Source organism: Oncorhynchus clarkii, unplaced genomic scaffold (assembly GCF_045791955.1).
Source record: "Oncorhynchus clarkii lewisi isolate Uvic-CL-2024 unplaced genomic scaffold, UVic_Ocla_1.0 unplaced_contig_5350_pilon_pilon, whole genome shotgun sequence".
NCBI lineage: Eukaryota > Metazoa > Chordata > Actinopteri > Salmoniformes > Salmonidae > Oncorhynchus > Oncorhynchus clarkii.
In genome coordinates, this window is record NW_027260998.1 from 67248 (window position 1) to 86373 (window position 19126).

The 19126-nt window shown below is 42.9% G+C and overlaps 1 protein-coding gene and 1 non-coding gene across 2 annotated transcripts; both read left to right on the forward strand.

Annotated features, from left to right (window-relative positions):
* The first annotated feature begins 90 nt into the window (after nt 1-90).
* On the forward strand, nt 91-9524 carry LOC139403103 (sterile alpha motif domain-containing protein 9-like). Its single transcript, XM_071146815.1, has 6 exons — nt 91-256; nt 1415-1701; nt 2752-2856; nt 3624-3695; nt 3910-3964; nt 4180-9524. The coding sequence occupies exons 2-6, from the start codon at nt 1442-1444 to the stop codon at nt 9103-9105; spliced, it is 5418 nt and encodes a 1805-aa protein (XP_071002916.1). The 5' UTR covers nt 91-256; nt 1415-1441; the 3' UTR covers nt 9106-9524.
* A 1810-nt stretch (nt 9525-11334) lies between these two features.
* trnal-cag (transfer RNA leucine (anticodon CAG)) lies at nt 11335-11417 on the forward strand. Its single transcript has one exon. It is a non-coding gene; the product is annotated as a tRNA-Leu (tRNA).
* Nucleotides 11418-19126: the final 7709 nt, after the last annotated feature.

A 19126-nucleotide genomic window follows, 5' to 3' on the forward strand; every position in this document is an offset into this window, starting at 1 on the left:
TCGGATATCAGATATCAGCCTTCACACCTCTTCAGACGCAGGCTAAATATCTACTAGCTGTGAGCTACTAAATAGACCATGTTTCTCCTGTATTAGTAGCTTCTGGGGTTAAATTCCGCACCTCCTAGGTGCGGCCCAGTGGTTCATTGTCAAGAATACAGCGGGGAAACGGTTACTGGTATTTCTGTGGCTGCACAGGATCTAAGAGCACACCTTTCAAACTGTGCAGATATGAGTGAAGTTAGGACTCTGAGTGGTAAGGTTCTGTTTAAAGTCTTGGATATATTCTGTTATTGTCTACACAAATGTTTTCTAAACTAAAAATACTGCTGTAATTAGTCTAATTATTACAAATGAATGCAGCCTAATTACGTTGAGCTCGTTATAATTATAATAATAATCGTACTGATTATTTCTCATGCAATAACTGAGATTCTGAATGTATAAATCAGACATACTCCGTGGGTGAGGAAGGTCCAAGTTTACTCAAAAGCGTACTGAAATCAAATGGCTCCTGAGGGAAAATCTTATTTGACGTAGCAAGTCTACAGTACAGAGTTACAGTACACTCCCTGGTATATTATGTGTCTCTGGAATGCAGAAACACAAGTTTTCATTCTGTCTACTCCATGTTCGATGAGGAGATAGGCAATGAATAGGTTTGTTTGCTTTTCATGGTAATGTTTGGGAAGTAAGCCGTTGTCAAATAACCATGACACTATTCAAATCACGAGTTCATATGAGAAGCTGAAGTTCCGGGTAAGTATGGCTGTCAAATGAAATGTACTGCATGTGCAACCACTGCTGAGTCATCGAGGGGAGGTGTCTGATCTTGTATCCCTGGACCATAGGAGAGAATAACCAGATTTCCTTTATCCTCTTTGGCTATTGTAGAAACTGTATCTTTCTACTGCATGGGAATGCACAGTCTGCCTATTGAAGGTGACACAATATGATACGCCTTTTCTACAAACAACATAACTACCACGTTTGGGAAACAATACATTTTCTACGAGAGTATCCCAAGTGGTTTCTATTCAGAGGAGAGGTATTAGTCTGTTGTGGTCATATAGGAATGTGTGTTTACTAGACCTGTTTCTCTATGATTTGGACAAGAAGTCCGGTACATTGCTTCCACTTGTTTCAATGCTGAGAGTTTCAGAAAGGGAATGAAGTTAGCGGGAGATTTTGATACATGGTTAATAGAGCATTTGACATTTGAGTCATTTATCAGATGCTCTTATCCAGAGCGACTTACAGTTAGTTAGTGCATTCATCTTATTAAGACAGCAAGGTGAGACAACCACATATCACAGTCACAGTAAATACACTTATCCTCAATAAAGAAGTTACTGCTAAAGAGCGGTTTTTCGGATCTTTCCTCTCACCCCTCTCGCTTCGTTTTCTTTGTCAGGAACCTGAATGCTGGTGTGGAGACAGGATGAGTGACACCACTGTATCGCCTGAGGGTGCAGAGAGTGGGAAGAGTGAACATATCCGCCAATGGCTGCATAGTAGTCCCACTGCCCCACAGGAGTATAATGAGGACGTTGCAGGGTCAAGTCTTCTCTGCCCTGGTAAACAGGGCTTGGTGGCCCAGGAGGAGAGAGCAGAGTCACCTAGCTGTCTGTCAATGAAGAGTGATCACTCAATGGGTCAGCCAATCAACTTCCACCGAGGACATGGCACAAGAGACAAAAGGTTTGGGCCTGTATTCACAGTCTCAGAGTAGGAGTGCTGCTATAGGATCAGCTTTGCCTTTTAGATCATAATGAATAAAATTATATGGACAGAGGGGAACTGATCCTCAATCAACACTACTACTGTGAGACACTTTAGGCCTTTTCGCACAGCAATGTTCTTAGCCCTGTGTTCACACTCACATATGTTAATCCTGGGCTAAAATATCCTGGGGACAGTGGGGGGAGCAGACGTTAGCCTGCCTACATAGCAACCGTTTTTGTTAGCCATAGCAACTAATGAAAGTATGTTTTTGTTACTGTAATTTAATTATGCCAATGTGCTTTCATCAATTGAAAGCCCTTAATCTATTTTATGAGAATTTCTAAGATTTCTTGTTTGCATAAAATAGACGCAGACCAGTCTTTCAATAATAGGTAATATAATTTATTCTCGGAGCGCGCTCCCACTTAATCACGTGCAGCAGTTTATATACAGATAATGACATCATTTCATTGCTTTAACAGAATCCCCTCCTCTCGACCGGGACAAAGTGAGGTGAAAAGTTCATTCTAACTTACTAACACACTCCCAGATAACTTTTGACCCCTCAACATTATCGATCACCACTGAGCTGACAGTTCTAATTAACAGAAAACCTAGGAATGCACTCACTGCCTTATCTAAAAACCCCAGAGCTAAGTTTCTGTAGGGTCAACCATAGGTTAACGACCTTATCTGTTTTCACAGTCCACAACAGTGAAATATTCTATGCGTTTTTCTTGACCCCCGTTTCACACGGGCTATTTTGGCACCGGGTTTCTGGGTCTAGTCCTACAAAGTTGGACCTAACCCTGCTCCGGAGCAAGGCCAGCTAGCCCTGGGCTAAGGTTGGTGCTAGAATGTGCAAGTGTGAAGACTTGCATAGCCCTAGGCTAAAATCTCAATAAACCCAGGGATAAGGAGACTCGTGCAGTGTGAACACTGCATATGGATGAATATGGGTCCCGATTTCCAACTGTCTTTACAAGCTATGTTATAGGGTTAAGGGACTGACTGTATATTTCACAGGGAGGGTGCAGAGTCACCTACATCCAGCTGTGTGTCAATGAGGAGTGACCGCTCAATGGATCCACCGATAAATTACAAGAGAGAGTTTTTAAACTACAAGAGACAGTTTTTTCACAATCTAAGGTAATTTATGATTTTCATAATGAGGACGTTGCAATGTGTCAAGATTTCCAACAATCGGCAAAAGACGAAAGGTCTGGGCCCGTTTTCACAGTCTCAGAGTAGGAGTATTGATTAGTATCAGTTTCGATTAGCATCAGTTTTGATTAGCATCGGTTATGGTTAGCATCAGTACTGATTAGCATCAGTTTTGATTAGCATCAGTACTGATTAGCTTCAGTTTTGATTAGCATCGGTTATGATTAGCATCAGTACTGATTAGCTTCAGTTTTGATTAGCATCGGTTATGATTAGCATCAGTACTGATTAGCATCAGTTTTGATTAGCATCAGTTTTGATTAGCATCAGTTTTGAATATTATTTTGCATATGGTTTGATGACGGTTGACTGACCGAAAGCTCAGCCACAATTAAATAAATAGATTTTCATCTGTCTGGAAAAGTGCAGCGACAGTTTAGCATTTTGACTCCAGCACCCTCACTAAATTGGTTTGGATGTGTGGTAGATTCTGCCTATTATCTATCAGATCATAATGATCTAGGGAGACCTGATCCTAGATCAGCACTCCTACTCGGAGACACTTTAATACGGGCCGAGCTACCACCATCCAACCTGATCCTAGATCAGCACTATTACTCGGAGACACTTTGAATATGTGATTTCTAATAGACATCTTGCAGATCGGTAAAAGCGACTGTACATCATGAGCATAGGATTGATTAAAAACACACCTCAATAACATTTTTTTGCAGGGAGGGAGCAGACTCACCTACGCCCAGCTATCTGTCAATGAAGAGTGACCAGTCAATGGGTCCATCTTCAAGGTCATTTATGATTTTAATTAATAGATGAAGAATAATTTAAAGTATCTAAAGTGTGTCATGTGGGAATTCATTACTATAAAAAAATCAACAAAATTAAAATGCACAATACCTTGCATGTATGTATAAAAAAAACACATTTGAGGTGATCCAAAACATCAATTTGTTTAATTTCAAATGAATGTATTTCCACCTAATGTATTTCCACCAATTGTAGGATGATGACATCAGACACAACACAACTGTCCATTGGTGGAGTGCATGCAACAATGGTATGTTTGCAAGTTTTAAGCTGAAACTCTATGTATGCATTGTAAATGTATGTTCAGTGGATTGTTATTAGTTTCAATAACAATAAGCAATAGGCATTGGTGATTTGGCAAATAAAAAATATAAACTATATGTGCAGGTACAGTAACTGTTAATTGGTTTAAAAAGAAATACCACTGCCTATGGTGATGATCGTTTTTATTTATTGGGTTCTCAGCATACTGAACATCATGGCATGAACAGAGTCAGCAACCTCAGAGAATTCCCACAGAGAATCGAAGACTGGACGAAGGAGCATGTGAAAGAGTGGCTAATTAGTAGCCTCAAACTCCCTGAGGTCGCAACAAAACTTTATGAACAGGACGTGTCAGGAGCTAGCCTGGTTTGCATTGAGAAACAGGACTTGACTGATTTTGGTGTTAAGTTTGGGCCTGCGATTCAAATCATAAAAAATGTAGAGATACTGAGAAACGACTTGGAGAGTGTAGGGAGAAGCACGAGATCCCCTGAGAGTGACCCCTTCAGAAGACAGGAGAGATTTAGATTTAGAGCCATACCAGAAGCTAGGATGGGGTCACATGAGGAAACTCTGGATTCTGACAGTGTGAAATCGGAGTCGGTGGCTCCAAGTCTAAGCTCATCATGGACATCAGTGGAAGAACTGAGACATTCCGGTTCAGATGTTGCATCCCCCATTCTACTGCCAATGGTAGAGTCGGAATACATTCCAGCTTATGGAAATATGGAGGACAATACGAGACAAAGTGAGACGTCCATCTCATCATTTGACCACTTAAGAGAAACTGTTCCAAATCTGGAGAAGAGAATATGTCCCCCACGTCCCTTTGACAAAAACGACCTATCGTTCACATACATACAAAATGATACCCTCCCCCCTGAATCCGGTCCAAGCAATCTCATTGACCCTGTACATGAGTACAAGCTCCTGCCAAGCACAGAGGAAGCCAGTGAGATAGATATTCTGGAAAAGTTCAGCAATGAAGTGTTTCGTTTTTCCGCAGCCTGCATGAACTCTCGCACCAATGGTACAATTCATTTTGGGGTGACAGGCGGGCCCAGACACATGCATGGACAGGTGATTGGGCAAAACCTGCCATCATTCAATATGTATACAGACAGGTTTGACTTGCATCTCAAGGAACACTTTGGAGAAGAAACAAATATCGCAAGATCATGCATCAGACCTCCAAAATTCTTTCAGGTTCAACGTCTAGATGGCGCGACTTCAGACAAGTGGGTGATAGAAGTTGATGTTGTCCCAAGTTATTCACAGACTCAAGAGAAGCTTTTCTATACCTCAATAATATCTGAACAAAATGGAGAAGAATACAAAACTGAATGTCTGTTTATTCGACAAGGTCCAAAGAGCATCAACATTCTTGCAGACAATAATCCCAGAAGTCTACAGGAGAAGATGAGAGGTTTGACAGAGGAAGTCAAATGTTGGTCATCAGCACGCAAGTCAAAAGAGGAGAGCAACTGTCAGCAGCCCAACCAAAACCACCAAGGTCAGAGGCTAAAACAATTGATAACTCATGGGAGAGACACACTTGAAAACTCATTGCAAGTTATAGTTGTCACAAACAAGTGCCACCCCAGTCAACATGAACATTTGGGTTTTTTGAAAGAGATGAAGTTGTTTGCAGTGCTCGAGTTTGACCCAGAATCTGACATGAACGGGACATGCAGTTTCTACAGAACAGATCGCATAGCGAATCTTCATTACCCTCGAATGTACAATACTAATGACAATGTCTCCACTGTTATCGGAAAGCTGAACTTGTTTAAGCAGACAAGCTGGGTCTTTTGTAATGGTCGAGCAAATGAGGTCAGTGAAGCAGACAGACCTTTCAGTACCAGTGAATGGCTCAAGAAACGTGCTGGAGAAATCAGCGATATGGTGTCATTTCTCTGCAATCCAGACGTCTTGTCGAAAGACAGACTACTTGTGGTGTTCATGCTTCACTCAGGAGTCACTGACATCTCAAGCCCTGTACTTGAGGCCTTTTGTGCGATCTATCGCACTCTTGAGGGTGAGGATAATATGCTCTGCATATGCAAAGATTCCAATGTATTCAGTCAATGGAGAGACATGATAAACACTCGCTGCAAAGTGGATATTACTAGTAAATGTATCTACGAATTGAGCCTGACTGAAATCGACTGCACCATCAGGAAAATCAAAGAACCCCAGACACGGTCCTCTAGGAGATATCTGCCATCTTCTGGCTCCAGTTCAGTCCTCCTGACACAAAAAGACGAAGAGCTGATGACCGTACTTGATATACTGAGTGAAAATGAATGTGAGAACACTGAAATTGAAACCAAAGACACTTTTGAGGAATTCAAGACCAACACGGAGGAGGACTTTTACAGAGGCGGACAAGTGACTTGGTGGAACTTCTACTTGTCCGAGAGGCCAGGTTGTCTGCCATTCATCAAACGTGACAAGTATGAGGATCTTCACAACCTGATCACACCTACAGAGAGGTACACATCGCCATGCATAATAATAAACCTCTTCCATCATCCAGGATGTGGTGGAACAACACTGGCCATGCACGTGTTGTGGAACTTGAGATGTAAATTCAGATGTGCCGTTCTGAAAAACACCACAGCACAGAACAGTGAGATCGCAGTCCAAGTCACACACCTGCTGACCTGTGGCAAAGAGAAGCAGTTGAGTTATTCTCCTGTTCTACTCTTGGTGGACAACTGGGAGGACGTTGAAGACCTACAGAGATGCATACTAAGTGCAGCCAACGAGAAGAAGAAACCTGACACTCTGATGGTCATCATACTGAACTGTGAGAGATCACAGATTCCTGCAGAGAGCTCCAGAAACAGCCGACTTGACAATGTGTTCATGATCAACAAGCTCTCCACCAAAGAGCAGAGCTTCTTTGAGGTGAAACTGAAAGAGCTCAAAGGTCACCATCAAAAACCTGAAACGTTCTACGCCTTCATGATCATGACAAACAATTTCAGTGAGAAGTACATCAAGAATCTGGTGCGAAACACCCTGAAAGACCTTGACACCTCCAGAAAAGAAGGACAGCTATTTTCACTCTTAGCTTTGCTAAATACATATGTGAACGGCTCCTACATGGCCCTGTCCCTATGTGAGGATTTTGTGGGGATTAGGAATGCTCTGTGGGGAAAAGAGACACTTGAGGACAAAATTAACCCATACTCCACGCTACTGATCCGCTTCAACATTGAAGAGCACGGCACTTATCAGGCAGTTCGGTTTCTACACCAAATGATTGCAAGTAATTGCCTCAAAGTCCTCACCGGAAAGCACAAGCTTCAACTGGGGGAAATAACAACCAGTCTGTTACACTGTGACTTGCTGTACAAATCTGGCATGGGTAAGGACATCCTGGTTCAAAACATCCAAAGTATGCTGATCACGCGGCAACGAAAGGAACTTGGACATGACAAAGATACACTCTTCTCTCCTTTGATTGAAGACATACAGACGGATGAGGGAATCAGCCAAATCAAAGAAGTTCTTGTAAGAGCAACAATGAGATTTGACAAAAACGCAACTCTGCCACAAGCTCTGGCAAGGCATTTCTATCTGAAAGAGAAGGATTATATATCTGCTCTGCAATGGGCCAAGGATGCACAGCAGAAAATGTACAATTCTTACATTGCAGACACATTGGGACAGGTGTACAAAAGCCACCTGAAATATGAAATTGAACGTGCTGAGGAGCTCACTCCAGAAGGGTTAGACAAATGCCTAAAATTAGCATTTCAGGCCACCAAAGCATTCAGAGATTCACAGGAACTCGCAAAGAAGGACGAGCCAATGGATTCCCTTGATCTGCCCAACAGAAAGAGGCAACGAACCTACAACACATCTGGGTATGTCGGTGAAATGGAAGTTTCAATGATTGTTTTTGATATCATCAAAGATATTCCTTTTTTCAACAAAAGTGATGCACTCCAGCGAGACAAAATGCTGCAGTTCCTCAAAAACCACTTGCCAGTGAGTGATTTTCATGAAACAACAAACAGTACAAATTATCAATTCATTGCTGTTCTGTCAGACCACGAGAAATTCCTGGTCTCTTTGAAGCCACGGCTGAAGGAGATGTTCAGTTTTTTTGAGAACTACTTCACATACCTGAAGCCAAGGTCAATTGAGAAGGAGACAGCAGAGGACAGAAACAAACGAAAAGTATCAGAGCTCTTCAAGAAGTACATTCACATCTTCTGTTCCTCGGGAGAAGAGAGAGCCTCCGAAAGGGCCAGTAAACCAAAACTGAGTCTCCGGCAGGAGATAGAGGAGCAGCGAAACTATTTGGAGCAAAAACGAGCAGATTCATTTGCTGGTCTTCTCCAGTATCTGAATGAGAAGAATGGGAATCAAATTGAATTAATTCTGAAGAAATTGCAGTTCATTGTTCAAAATTCTACACGGAAACTCATGGCTGATCAGATCAATTTCATCCTTGCAAACATTGTTCTTCACTGCGTTAAGCAAAGCTCAACATTGCTGAAGAGGTACGAGGAGCTGGTCTCCCTTCTCAACGAGGCACTGCAAGAAGAGGGAACCAATTCAAACTGCACAGAGCTGTACTACCTCTCAATGTTGCTGATGTGGCCAAGAAAGGACAACCTGCTTGAGAGCACCACAACGTTCAAAAACATTGGCACGTATGTCACTTCATCGAAAAAATCTTTCCATCGTCGCTTCTCCCACATGTTGCCGGCGAAGAGTTGCATCGCACATTTCTACCTCGGGAAATCAAGAGGACTGAGGAGAATAATTCACAAAGGCAGGCTTGATCAGTTGCTGTACAAAGAGGGACCCAAAACATCACACAAGAAGGCCTCATCCAAAGATAGACCCCCAAACCCGCATCAACTGTGGCAAAGTGGAGCAATATGGAGGGATCCTGAGATACAAAACCTTTTACAGCGGGTCAAAGGCAAAACGGAAAACGGTGATATTTATGTTTACTACGGGGGCAATTTGAAAATCTCAGTGCGTCCAGTATACCTTGGTGGAGTCCGGAGTGGATGCAGTACGGAGGAGGTCTCCTTTTACCTTGGATTCACCATGGAGGGACCCGTCGCTTATGACATAAAGTATGAAAATGACCGGTAAACAGCTTACCATCAGGCAGACTGAGTAAGGGATGCAAGCGTTTGCACTTAGGGAAGGCAAAGCTTCCATTGAAGTTATATAGGCCTAGAGGGTTTGACTGGGGTGAATGTCTGTGAACCAGGACAGAATCACATTAAGTAAGATACCAGTGTGCTCTTGTCACTGTGTGAGGAAACCCAACCTCAACCACCTTGATATAATCAAAGCAGAGAGAACAGGTGTCGGGTGACATTCAGCAATGAATCATTCATGCTTTTAGAGGTGAAACAATGAATCATTCATGCTTTTAGAGGTGAAACAATGACAATCAATCTGGCATCAGAATGGATTGTAATGTCTCTAAGTCCCTGTAATTTTGTCTCTTAAATCCCTGTAATTTTATCTCTAAGTCCCTGTAATTTTGTTTCTAAGACCCTCTAATTGTAACATACAGTACTACACAGTAGCAGACCAATGAACAAGGATTGTAGACCTATAAACCATTTGCAACTATTCAATGCTTAAAACATGTTTTATGGTTTTGCATTGTGTTTATTGAAACTACGGAATGATTATTATGTTACAAGGCATATTGACTTTCTGCAAGTTATGTATCTTCTTCAGATGTTTGTCTAAATACATTCAATTGCGTGGTTATTTGAAAGTATATGCTGCATTATTTACAAGAGAAAAGAAATTAGGAGAAAACCTATTGTCAATGTTTGTTAATGGAATAAAGAGAATTGCATACTGTATATATACAGTATATACCTGTATATAATTGAGGATATTTTTCCCTGAATGTTCTGTAAAACAATTATGATTCTATAACAAAATGTTTCCTGCATGTCTTGCACCCTACTGAAAATATTTTAATATGTGACACTTTTCAAATCAAATCAAATCAAATCGTATTGGTCACATACACGTGTTTAGCAGATGTTATTGGTCACATACACATGTTTAGTAGATGTTATTGGTCACATACACGTGTTTAGCAGATGTTATTGCGGGTGTAGCGAAATGCTTGTGCTTCTAGCTCCGACAGTGCAGTAACATCTAACAACATATACCCAAAACACACAAATCTTAAGTAAGGAATGGAAATAAGAATATATGCAGATATGGACGAGCGATGTCAGAGCGGCATGGACTTAGATACAGTAGAGAAATATAGAATTAAGCAATAAGGCACGAGGGGGTGTGGTATATGACCAATATACCTCGGCCAATATACAATTTTGAACCTGGTAGTGTGCCAAATTAATATTCATAACCTACAGTAAAGCACTGTTTGATTATGTTGTTGTTGTGTTTAATTTACCAGAACATGTTTCATGTGCCACTGGCTTTTCTATATCTTACCATCTGCCAATGTTCAGCTGGAAAACTATACAAAATGGCCATCCCTGGAATATACTGGTCCTGATCAGTAGGAATGTTATTTTTCAAATAGAAACACAGCAGGCAGATAGAGACTATCTATCATGATTTTATTAAGTTGCTACAACAAAAAAAAAAAGGATTTTGCTCTGTTTTAGTCACTGAAATAGTTTTTCAGAATAACTGGTCTGACAGCACCCTCTACTGGACCAACACAAATCACACACTGTCAGTGTGGGGCCGATTACGTGTTAACTAGGTATTCTTGTGATTATTTTTTTTATACAATAGGATCCCCCAAAGAAGTGTGTGAGGGGCTGATTGTGAGAATGTAGACTTTCTCTCAGTCAAGCTGTCCAATACAATAACGGTTGTTGTAGACAACATATAGTGTCCGTATGCTTGTGTACTTACTGTATCTGTCTGTCTGCCATTTTCTCACATTACAACGTAATTAACTTCCAAAACCAATGTCCAGAAAAGCGTTAAAAGTTCCCAAAACTATAGCCCAACAGACTTAGCTAGCTACTGCTACTCCTTTATAGCCACAAGACAGCAAGCAAGATATAGTAATAAACATGTATTCTAAAGAGAGATAGATAGCTAAGAAAGTAGGCTATTTACCGGATATCTAAATGAACGCAAACCAACGCAAGGTTCGCTATTATGAAGGCATTTCTTTATAAAACATAATGAATAGCAAACGTTTGGCGTGGCTTTATGCAATGGTTGCGTAAACCGCGGATAATGTTCTTCTTCATTTTTCCAATGTATTATAATTTTAGTATTCCCCACAATACTTATAGTTAAACAATCTACAGTAAACTGTCAGGCTCATGTACTGGTAATTAGAGTTAATTCCTGTATGTCAGGATGGCCGAGCGGTCTAAGGCGCTGCGTTCAGGTCGCAGTCTCCCCTGGAGGCGTGGGTTCGAATCCCACTTCTGACATTGATTTTTGTAATGTAGATGCAATATGCCTTTCTTTGTAACATATTTATATTCAACAGGAAATGAATGTCAGAAAATGTTGTTCAGTGTTATAACACTTTGACCCAAAAATGAAAGGTACAGATCAACCATTTTACTTGTTTAAGGTTTTTGTTTCCTGACATTGAAAGCAGTCTATGACTGTGAATGAGTCACTGCAATACACACTATGATTTGGTAAACTAACATCTGCACTGATTTTGCAACATGTATAAATGCAAAGAGAATAGTTAAGCATGGTGTTGTGCCAATAAATTATATATAGACTAGATGACTTATAGGGGGCGCTGTGTTGAAGCCAAAATGCCTCCATCTTGGCACTCCCCTTGTTTGTAATTAATATTTTGGAAGCTATAGAAATGCATTTATTAATGTCTACATTTGTTTTTGCCACATGTATTATATTACAGACACCTAAATGCATGCTTTACAATTATATTATGTGAGGTAAACATACATATAAAAAATCTATATATAAAAACATTTAAATATATATATATTTATTATATTAGTAATGTTACTATCCCCAGTACAACAAAAAAATACTTAAAAACATGTAATTTTGTCCTGAAACATTTAAAGCTGCAAAGGGTCACTTTTTTGGGTGACCCTACAAAATTCAGACAGACATTTTAGTTATAGATCTGTCATTATCATTGAAATCAATTCCAAGAAGCTTAGATCTATGTTATGTGCACAATTTATATTCTTCCCATTCTTAACTTTCATTTCTGCATCTTTCACTTTTGATTTTGTTCACCAGCTTCAAACAACTGAAAATACAATATTTTTGGTTATTGAAGACATATTTCACAGCTGTTTCGATGGTACAATGACTCTCTACGCTATACTTGCTTGTTTGATCACAAACTTATATTAGGCAAACTATTCGAATTTTTGCAACCAGGAAATGGCAGAGAAATTTCTGCATAATGTACCTTTAAAATGATGGTCTCTGCTAAACTGAGCAGAGACCGTTGCTAAGCAGAGAGCATTGCTAAGCAGAGACCGTTGCTAAGCAGAGACCATTGCTAAGCAGAGACCGTTGCTAAGCAGAGAGCATTGCTAAGCAGAGACCGTTGCTAAGCAGAGAGCATTGCTAAGCAGAGACCGTTGCTAAGCAGAGACCATTGCTAAGCAGAGAGCGTTGCTAAGCAGAGACCGTTGCTAAGCAGAGACCGTTGCTAAGCAGAGAGCATTGCTAAGCAGAGACCGTTGCTAAGCAGAGACCATTGCTAAGCAGAGACCGTTGCTAAGCAGAGAGCATTGCTAAGCAGAGACCGTTGCTAAGCAGAGAGCATTGCTAAGCAGAGACCGTTGCTAAGCAGAGACCATTGCTAAGCAGAGAGCGTTGCTAAGCAGAGACCGTTGCTAAGCAGAGACCGTTGCTAAGCAGAGAGCATTGCTAAGCAGAGACCGTTGCTAAGCAGAGACCATTGCTAAGCAGAGAGCGTTGCTAAGCAGAGACCGTGGCTAAGCAGAGACCGTTGCTAAGAAGAGACCGTTGATAAGCAGAGACCGTTGATAAGCAGAGAGCGTTGCTAAGCAGAGAGCGCACTGAACAGTGAGTGCAGTTGCACTTGGCCAAATCAATTCCAGTAATCAATTAAATAACTATATATTTACTCTTACACGTCGCGACCCATACTTTAAGAAAGGCTGATCTAAGGATCTTTGTGATGCTTTCTCTCCTCTTGTGTAACAGAGTAGAGGTATAGAGTTGTGTAATAGTTCATGTAGGTGGATGCCATGTGCAATCGGTTGTGCTAAGACAATGAGAGTTAATGACTATAGATACTGGTATGTATGTGTATATTCTGCTGTACTAAGACACTTTAAATATACCGTTTTTTGTTGCTGCCATAATACACTATGTGGAAGTTCTTCTTCCCCCTTGATATTCAATCATATTATGTTTTAATTGAATTTCCCTTTTAAATCTCTGAAACTGTGGAGATCTTAGCTCTGTCTCAATGAATCTTTCCTTCAGTCCTTGCATCCTCTCTCCTCGACCCCTTCACAAAACTCATTGGATAATATGTTCCAAGTGGAGGGACCTTGACCTTCTCTTCTAATAGGGTTGACAAGGAGGAGAGGAGATAGGATGCGAGGAATCCCAGTAAAAAAACGATTGAGTCTTAGCCCTTTTCAGAGGATTGGCCTCACAGAGTGCTTTCACAGTAACTTGACCTAGACCTCAAAGAACAAGCAAAAGAACACGTGTGAAGTTTCCCCCAGAAATACCTATTGAGAAAGATTAAGACCCACATTTCCCACACAAGACCCTGAATAACTATCCACACTGATAGAAAAAAAGGCCCTTTATGTCTAGCCTATTGTAGGGTTGCTACCTAGCCTTTTGTAAGGTCAATAGCTAGTTTATTGTAAGGCCTTGTGGGGCCTACTCTAGGTCAAGAAAGATCACCTGTTTACAAGAAATGGTATCGGACTTCAAATAAGTCACATGGTACCACAGTGGAGTGTCAGGAGGAGACCTTATAATCCTGACCAGTCTTCCACTTCTCCTTTTCTTTCACCATACGTTCCTTTTTTCATCTTTAACTTTCCTTGTTGTTGTTGTGGAATATGCAAACTGTATGTCAAATCTAAAGAATGTGCTGCATTAACAGACTCAACTCAGGGTCCGTATTTGTCACGTCTCAGAGGAGAAATGCTGATCTAGGATCTGTTTAGCCTTTTGCTCATATGATGACACTGTCAATTATCTTGTAATCTTTTTGGCTAACCACATTGGAACACTAATCTTTAAGGACATGAACTGGCAGTGGTTTGAGCAAAGTATACTGCTATTGTTTTCAGGAATGTAAACCTACGGCAGGGACAGGAGGGGTGGAAGGAGAAATGGGTGGGATGATGAGAGAGATAGGAGGGATGATAGGAGGGACAGGAGGGGTGATAGTAGAGACAGGAGGGGAGATAGGAGGGGTGATAGGAGGGACAGGAGGGGTGATAGTAGAGACAGGAGGGGAGATAGGAGGGGTGATAGGAGGGATGGTATGGGTGATAGGAGAGACAGTAGGGGTGATAGGAGAGACGAGAGGGGTGATAGGAGACACGAGAGGGGTGATAGGAGAGACAAGAGGGGTAGGAGGGGTGATAGATGAGAGGGGTGATAGAAGAGGCTATATGAGAGACAGGAGTGTTGATTGGAAAGACAGGAAGGGTGATAGGAAAGGTGATAATTGACGGGGAGGGGTGATAGGAGGGACAGGAACGGTGGAAGGAGAAATGGGTGGGATGATGAGAGAGATAGGAGGGATGATAGGAGGGAAAGGAGGGGTGATATGAGACAGGTGAGACAGGAGGGGCGATTGGAGAGACGAGAGGGGGGATAGGAGAGACGAGAGGGAGATAGGAGAGACAAGAGGGGTGAAAGGAGAGACGAGAGGGGTGATAGGAGAGACGAGAGGGGTGATAGGAGAGGCGAGAGGGAGATAGGAGAGACGAGAGGGAGATAGGAGAGACAGGAGGGGTGATAGGAATTGACAGGGAGGGGTGATAGGAGGGACAAGAGGGGTGATAGGAGAGACAGGAAGGGTGATAGGAATGGGCGGGGAGGGGTGATAGGAGGGACAAGAGGGGTGATAGGAGAGGTGAGGGATGATAGGAAAGACGAGAGGGGTGGTAGGACAGACGAGAGGGGTGATAGGAGAGTATGGAGAGGTGATAGGAGAGACAAGAGGGGTGAAAGGAGAGACGAGAGGGGTGATAGGAGAGACGAGAGGGGTGATAGGAGAGACGAGAGGGAGATAGGAGAGACGAGAGGGAGATAGGAGAGACAGGAGGGGTGATGGGAGACAGGAGGTGCGATTGGAGAGACGAGAGGGGGGATAGGAGAGACGAGAGGGAGATAGGAGAGACGAGAGGGAGATAGGAGAGACGAGAGGGAGATGGGAGAGACAAGAGGGGTGATAGGAGAGACAAGAGGGGTGAAAGGAGAGACGAGAGGGGTGATAGGAGAGACGGAAGGGGTGATAGGAGAAACAGGAAGGGTGATGGGAGATTGGAGGGACGGTGGCAGGGATGTGTGATGTGAAATCACATGATTTCATCATAAAATGTTTTGGCAGTGAGTGTGTGTAATGTGAGGTGTCCTACGATGAACGTCAACAAGATGCATGACGAGCATTGTTAAAAAGACCTCCACAAAGATCCATCTAACTGAAGTGTCTGCACACTGACAGACAGTGAGGCACGAAATAAACCACGGGTGACTATGGGTGACTACTTTACCACCTGGAACACAACAATGGTTTCAGTTCTGTCCCCTCCTCATAACCACCATTAACCACAACTAAACTGTTTTAATTGAATCTGAACATACCAGTTGATACCTAAAAGAAACAATAGCAAAGCACTCGCCGCTACTGTTTTGGTAGAGATATGAGGTACAGGCCTGGAGAAATGTAACCACTCTCAAATTCATAGACAGAGCTCTGGCTACTACAAGGACTGACCATCCATGATATAAACAAGTACAGTTTAACCATGTGTTGAGGCTATACAGTGTTAGTTTACATTTACATGTGTGATGTGCATGTCTTCATTAACCCAGGTGTATGTATCTGTCTCCAGGTGCAACTCATTACAATTAGGGGCGGGGCTTGGCTGATATATACCTTGCGTACAAGTAGAAAAACACGTTGACTCACCCTACTTGTAGAGAAACACCAATACCATCCTCCTCTCATTCATGCTAATGAAACGGTCTATCACTCTGTCATACAGAACAGGCTTTCATTTTTTGTTGTCCTAGGCTACCTGGATAAAATGCTTGCTCGCTATCCTAATTTCCATTCATGGGCAACGTCAGCTAGTTAACATTAGCCTTCCACATCTAGCTACATATTGAACTTCCATCCAGGCGCACAAATATGTATGAGTTAATGGTTAGATCAGAATCGCCATTATAGTCATTGGCCGGTACGGAGAATTAAGTACAACCACAAGTCCAAATCCCTATCTCCATCCATGGCTAATTGAGGATAGGGTCCATTTTAGCTAGCTTGTAGGGTCGCTAGCTTAATTTAGAGTGGCTATTGTAACTAGCCTTTGGTAGGGTTGCTAGCTAGCTTATTGTAAGGCCTTGTGGGGCCTACTCTAGGTCAATGAAGATAATCTGTTTTACAAGAAATGGTATCGGACTTTAAATAAGTCACATGGTACCACAGTGGGGTCTCAGGAGGAGACCTTATAATCCTGACCAGTCTTCCACTTCTCCTTTTCTTTCACCATACGTTCCTCTTTTCATCTTTCACTTTCACTGTTGTTGTTGTGAAATATGCAAACTGTATGTCAAATCTAAAGAATGTGCTGCATTAACAGACTCAACTCAGGGCTCGTATTTATCACGTCTCAGGATTGTGTAACTATGGCAGGGACAAGAGGCGTGATAGGAGAGACAGGATGGGTGATGGGATAGACAGGAGAGGTGATAGGAGAGACAGGAGGGGTGATAGGAGAGACAGGAGAGGTGAAAGGATAGACAGGAGAGGTGATAGGAGAGAGGAGAGGTGATAGGAGAGAGGAGGGGTGATAGGAGAGACAGGATGGGTGATGGGATAGACAGGAGAGGTGATAGGAGAGAGGAGGGGTGATAGGAGAGACAGGGGGGTGATGGGATAGACAGGAGAGGTGATAGGTGAGACAGGAGAGGTGATAGGAGAGAGGAGGGGTGATAGGAGAGACAGGGGGGTGATGGGATAGACAGGAGAGGTGATAGGAGAGACAGGAGGGGTGATGGGAGAGACAGGAGGGGTGATGGGAGAGACAGGAGGGGTGATGGGAGAGACATGAGGGGTGATAGGAGAGACAGGAGAGGTGATAGGAGAGACAGGAGGGGTGATGGGAGAGACAGGAGGGGTGATGGGAGAGACAGGAGGGGTGATGGGAGAGACAGGAGGGGTGATAGGAGAGACAGGAGGGTGATAGGAGAGACAGGAGGGGTGATAGGAGAGACAGGAGGGGTGATAGGAGAGACAGGAGGGGTGATAGGATAGACAGGAGGGGTGATAGGATAGACAGGGGGGTGATAGGAGAGACAGGAGGGGTGATAGGATAGACAGGAGGGGTGATAGGATAGACAGGAGGGGTGATAGGAGAGACAGGAGGGGTGATGGGAGAGACAGGAGGGGTGATGGGAGAGACAGGAGAGGTGATTGGAGAGACAGGAGGGGTGATGGGAGAGACAGGAGGGGTGATGGGAGACAGGAGGGGTGATGGGAGAGACAAGAGGGGTGATGGGAGAGACAGGAGGGGTGATAGGAGAGACAGGAGGGGTGATAGGAGAGACAAGAGGGGTGATAGGAGAGGCAGGAGGGGTGATAGGAGAGGCAGGAGGGGTGATAGGATAGACAGGAGGGGTGATAGAATAGACAGGAGGGGTGATGGGAGAGACAGGAGGGGTGATGGGAGAGACAGGAGAGGTGATTGGAGAGACAGGAGGGGTGATAGGAGAGGCAGGAGGGGTGATAGGATAGACAGGAGGGGTGATGGGAGAGACAGGAGGGGTGATAGGAGAGGCAGGAGGGGTGATAGGAGAGGCAGGAGGGGTGATAGGATAGACAGGAGGGGTGATAGAATAGACAGGAGGGGTGATAGGAGAGACAGGAGGGGTGATGGGAGAGACAGGAGGGGTGATGGGAGAGACAGGAGAGGTGATTGGAGAGACAGGAGGGGTGATGGGAGAGACAGGAGGGGTGATGGGAGACAGGAGGGGTGATGGGAGAGACAAGAGGGGTGATGGGAGACAGGAGGGGTGATGGGAGAAATGGGAATGGTGATAGTTTGTGCGGTGGCAGGTACGGGACATTTAAAATCACATGATTTCATGAGGATATGTTTCCGCAGTGAGTGTAGGGAGGGGGATATGGCCTAAAACTAATTTCTAGATTTTGAAAATGTTTTCTCAAAATTAAAGGTCAAATACACTGCATTAAAACAGTCAAAAATAATCTAATTAATTCCGAGTCTGTGAAATTAAACCTAGGCTGAATATAGGCCTTCCACAACCATAAGACCCACTAATTATTTAATTAATTGTTCTAAATAGTTGTACCTGCATTTTTCTGCATTAATCATTAATCTGGCTTTCAGGTCTGTCTATAAAAAAGCCCCTTTTGTAACAAATTTAACCAGAACCATGCATAACGCACATTCATTAATAATGTAGCAGGCATTATGGGAAATGAACACCGGTCTCAATACAAATCTATCAAGCACAAGCCCACGTGCTGCTGAGTAGCCAGCAAATACTTATATTCCAAGTTTAGTTAACTTGGATCTAGGTATAATTTCACAAGCTCTGAATTCAGTTAACAAGGCAAAACAGTTGAATTGTTATGAACACACCCTTCTGTCCGTCTCCAACTGTTTGAACAGCATGCTAGACGGTCCACTTTGTGGACAGTGGCCTACTTTATTTCTCAGATTGAGAATGGGTTGTATTTTACCTTTAATTAACTAGGCAAGTCAGTTAAAAACAAATTCTTATTTACAATGACGGCCTACAACTGCCAAACCAGAACGATGCTGGGCCAACTGTGCAGCGCCTGATGGGACTCCCGATCACGACCGGTTGTGATACAGCCCAGGATTGAACCAGGGTCTGTAGTGACGATTCTATCACTGTGACGCAGTGCCTTACACCG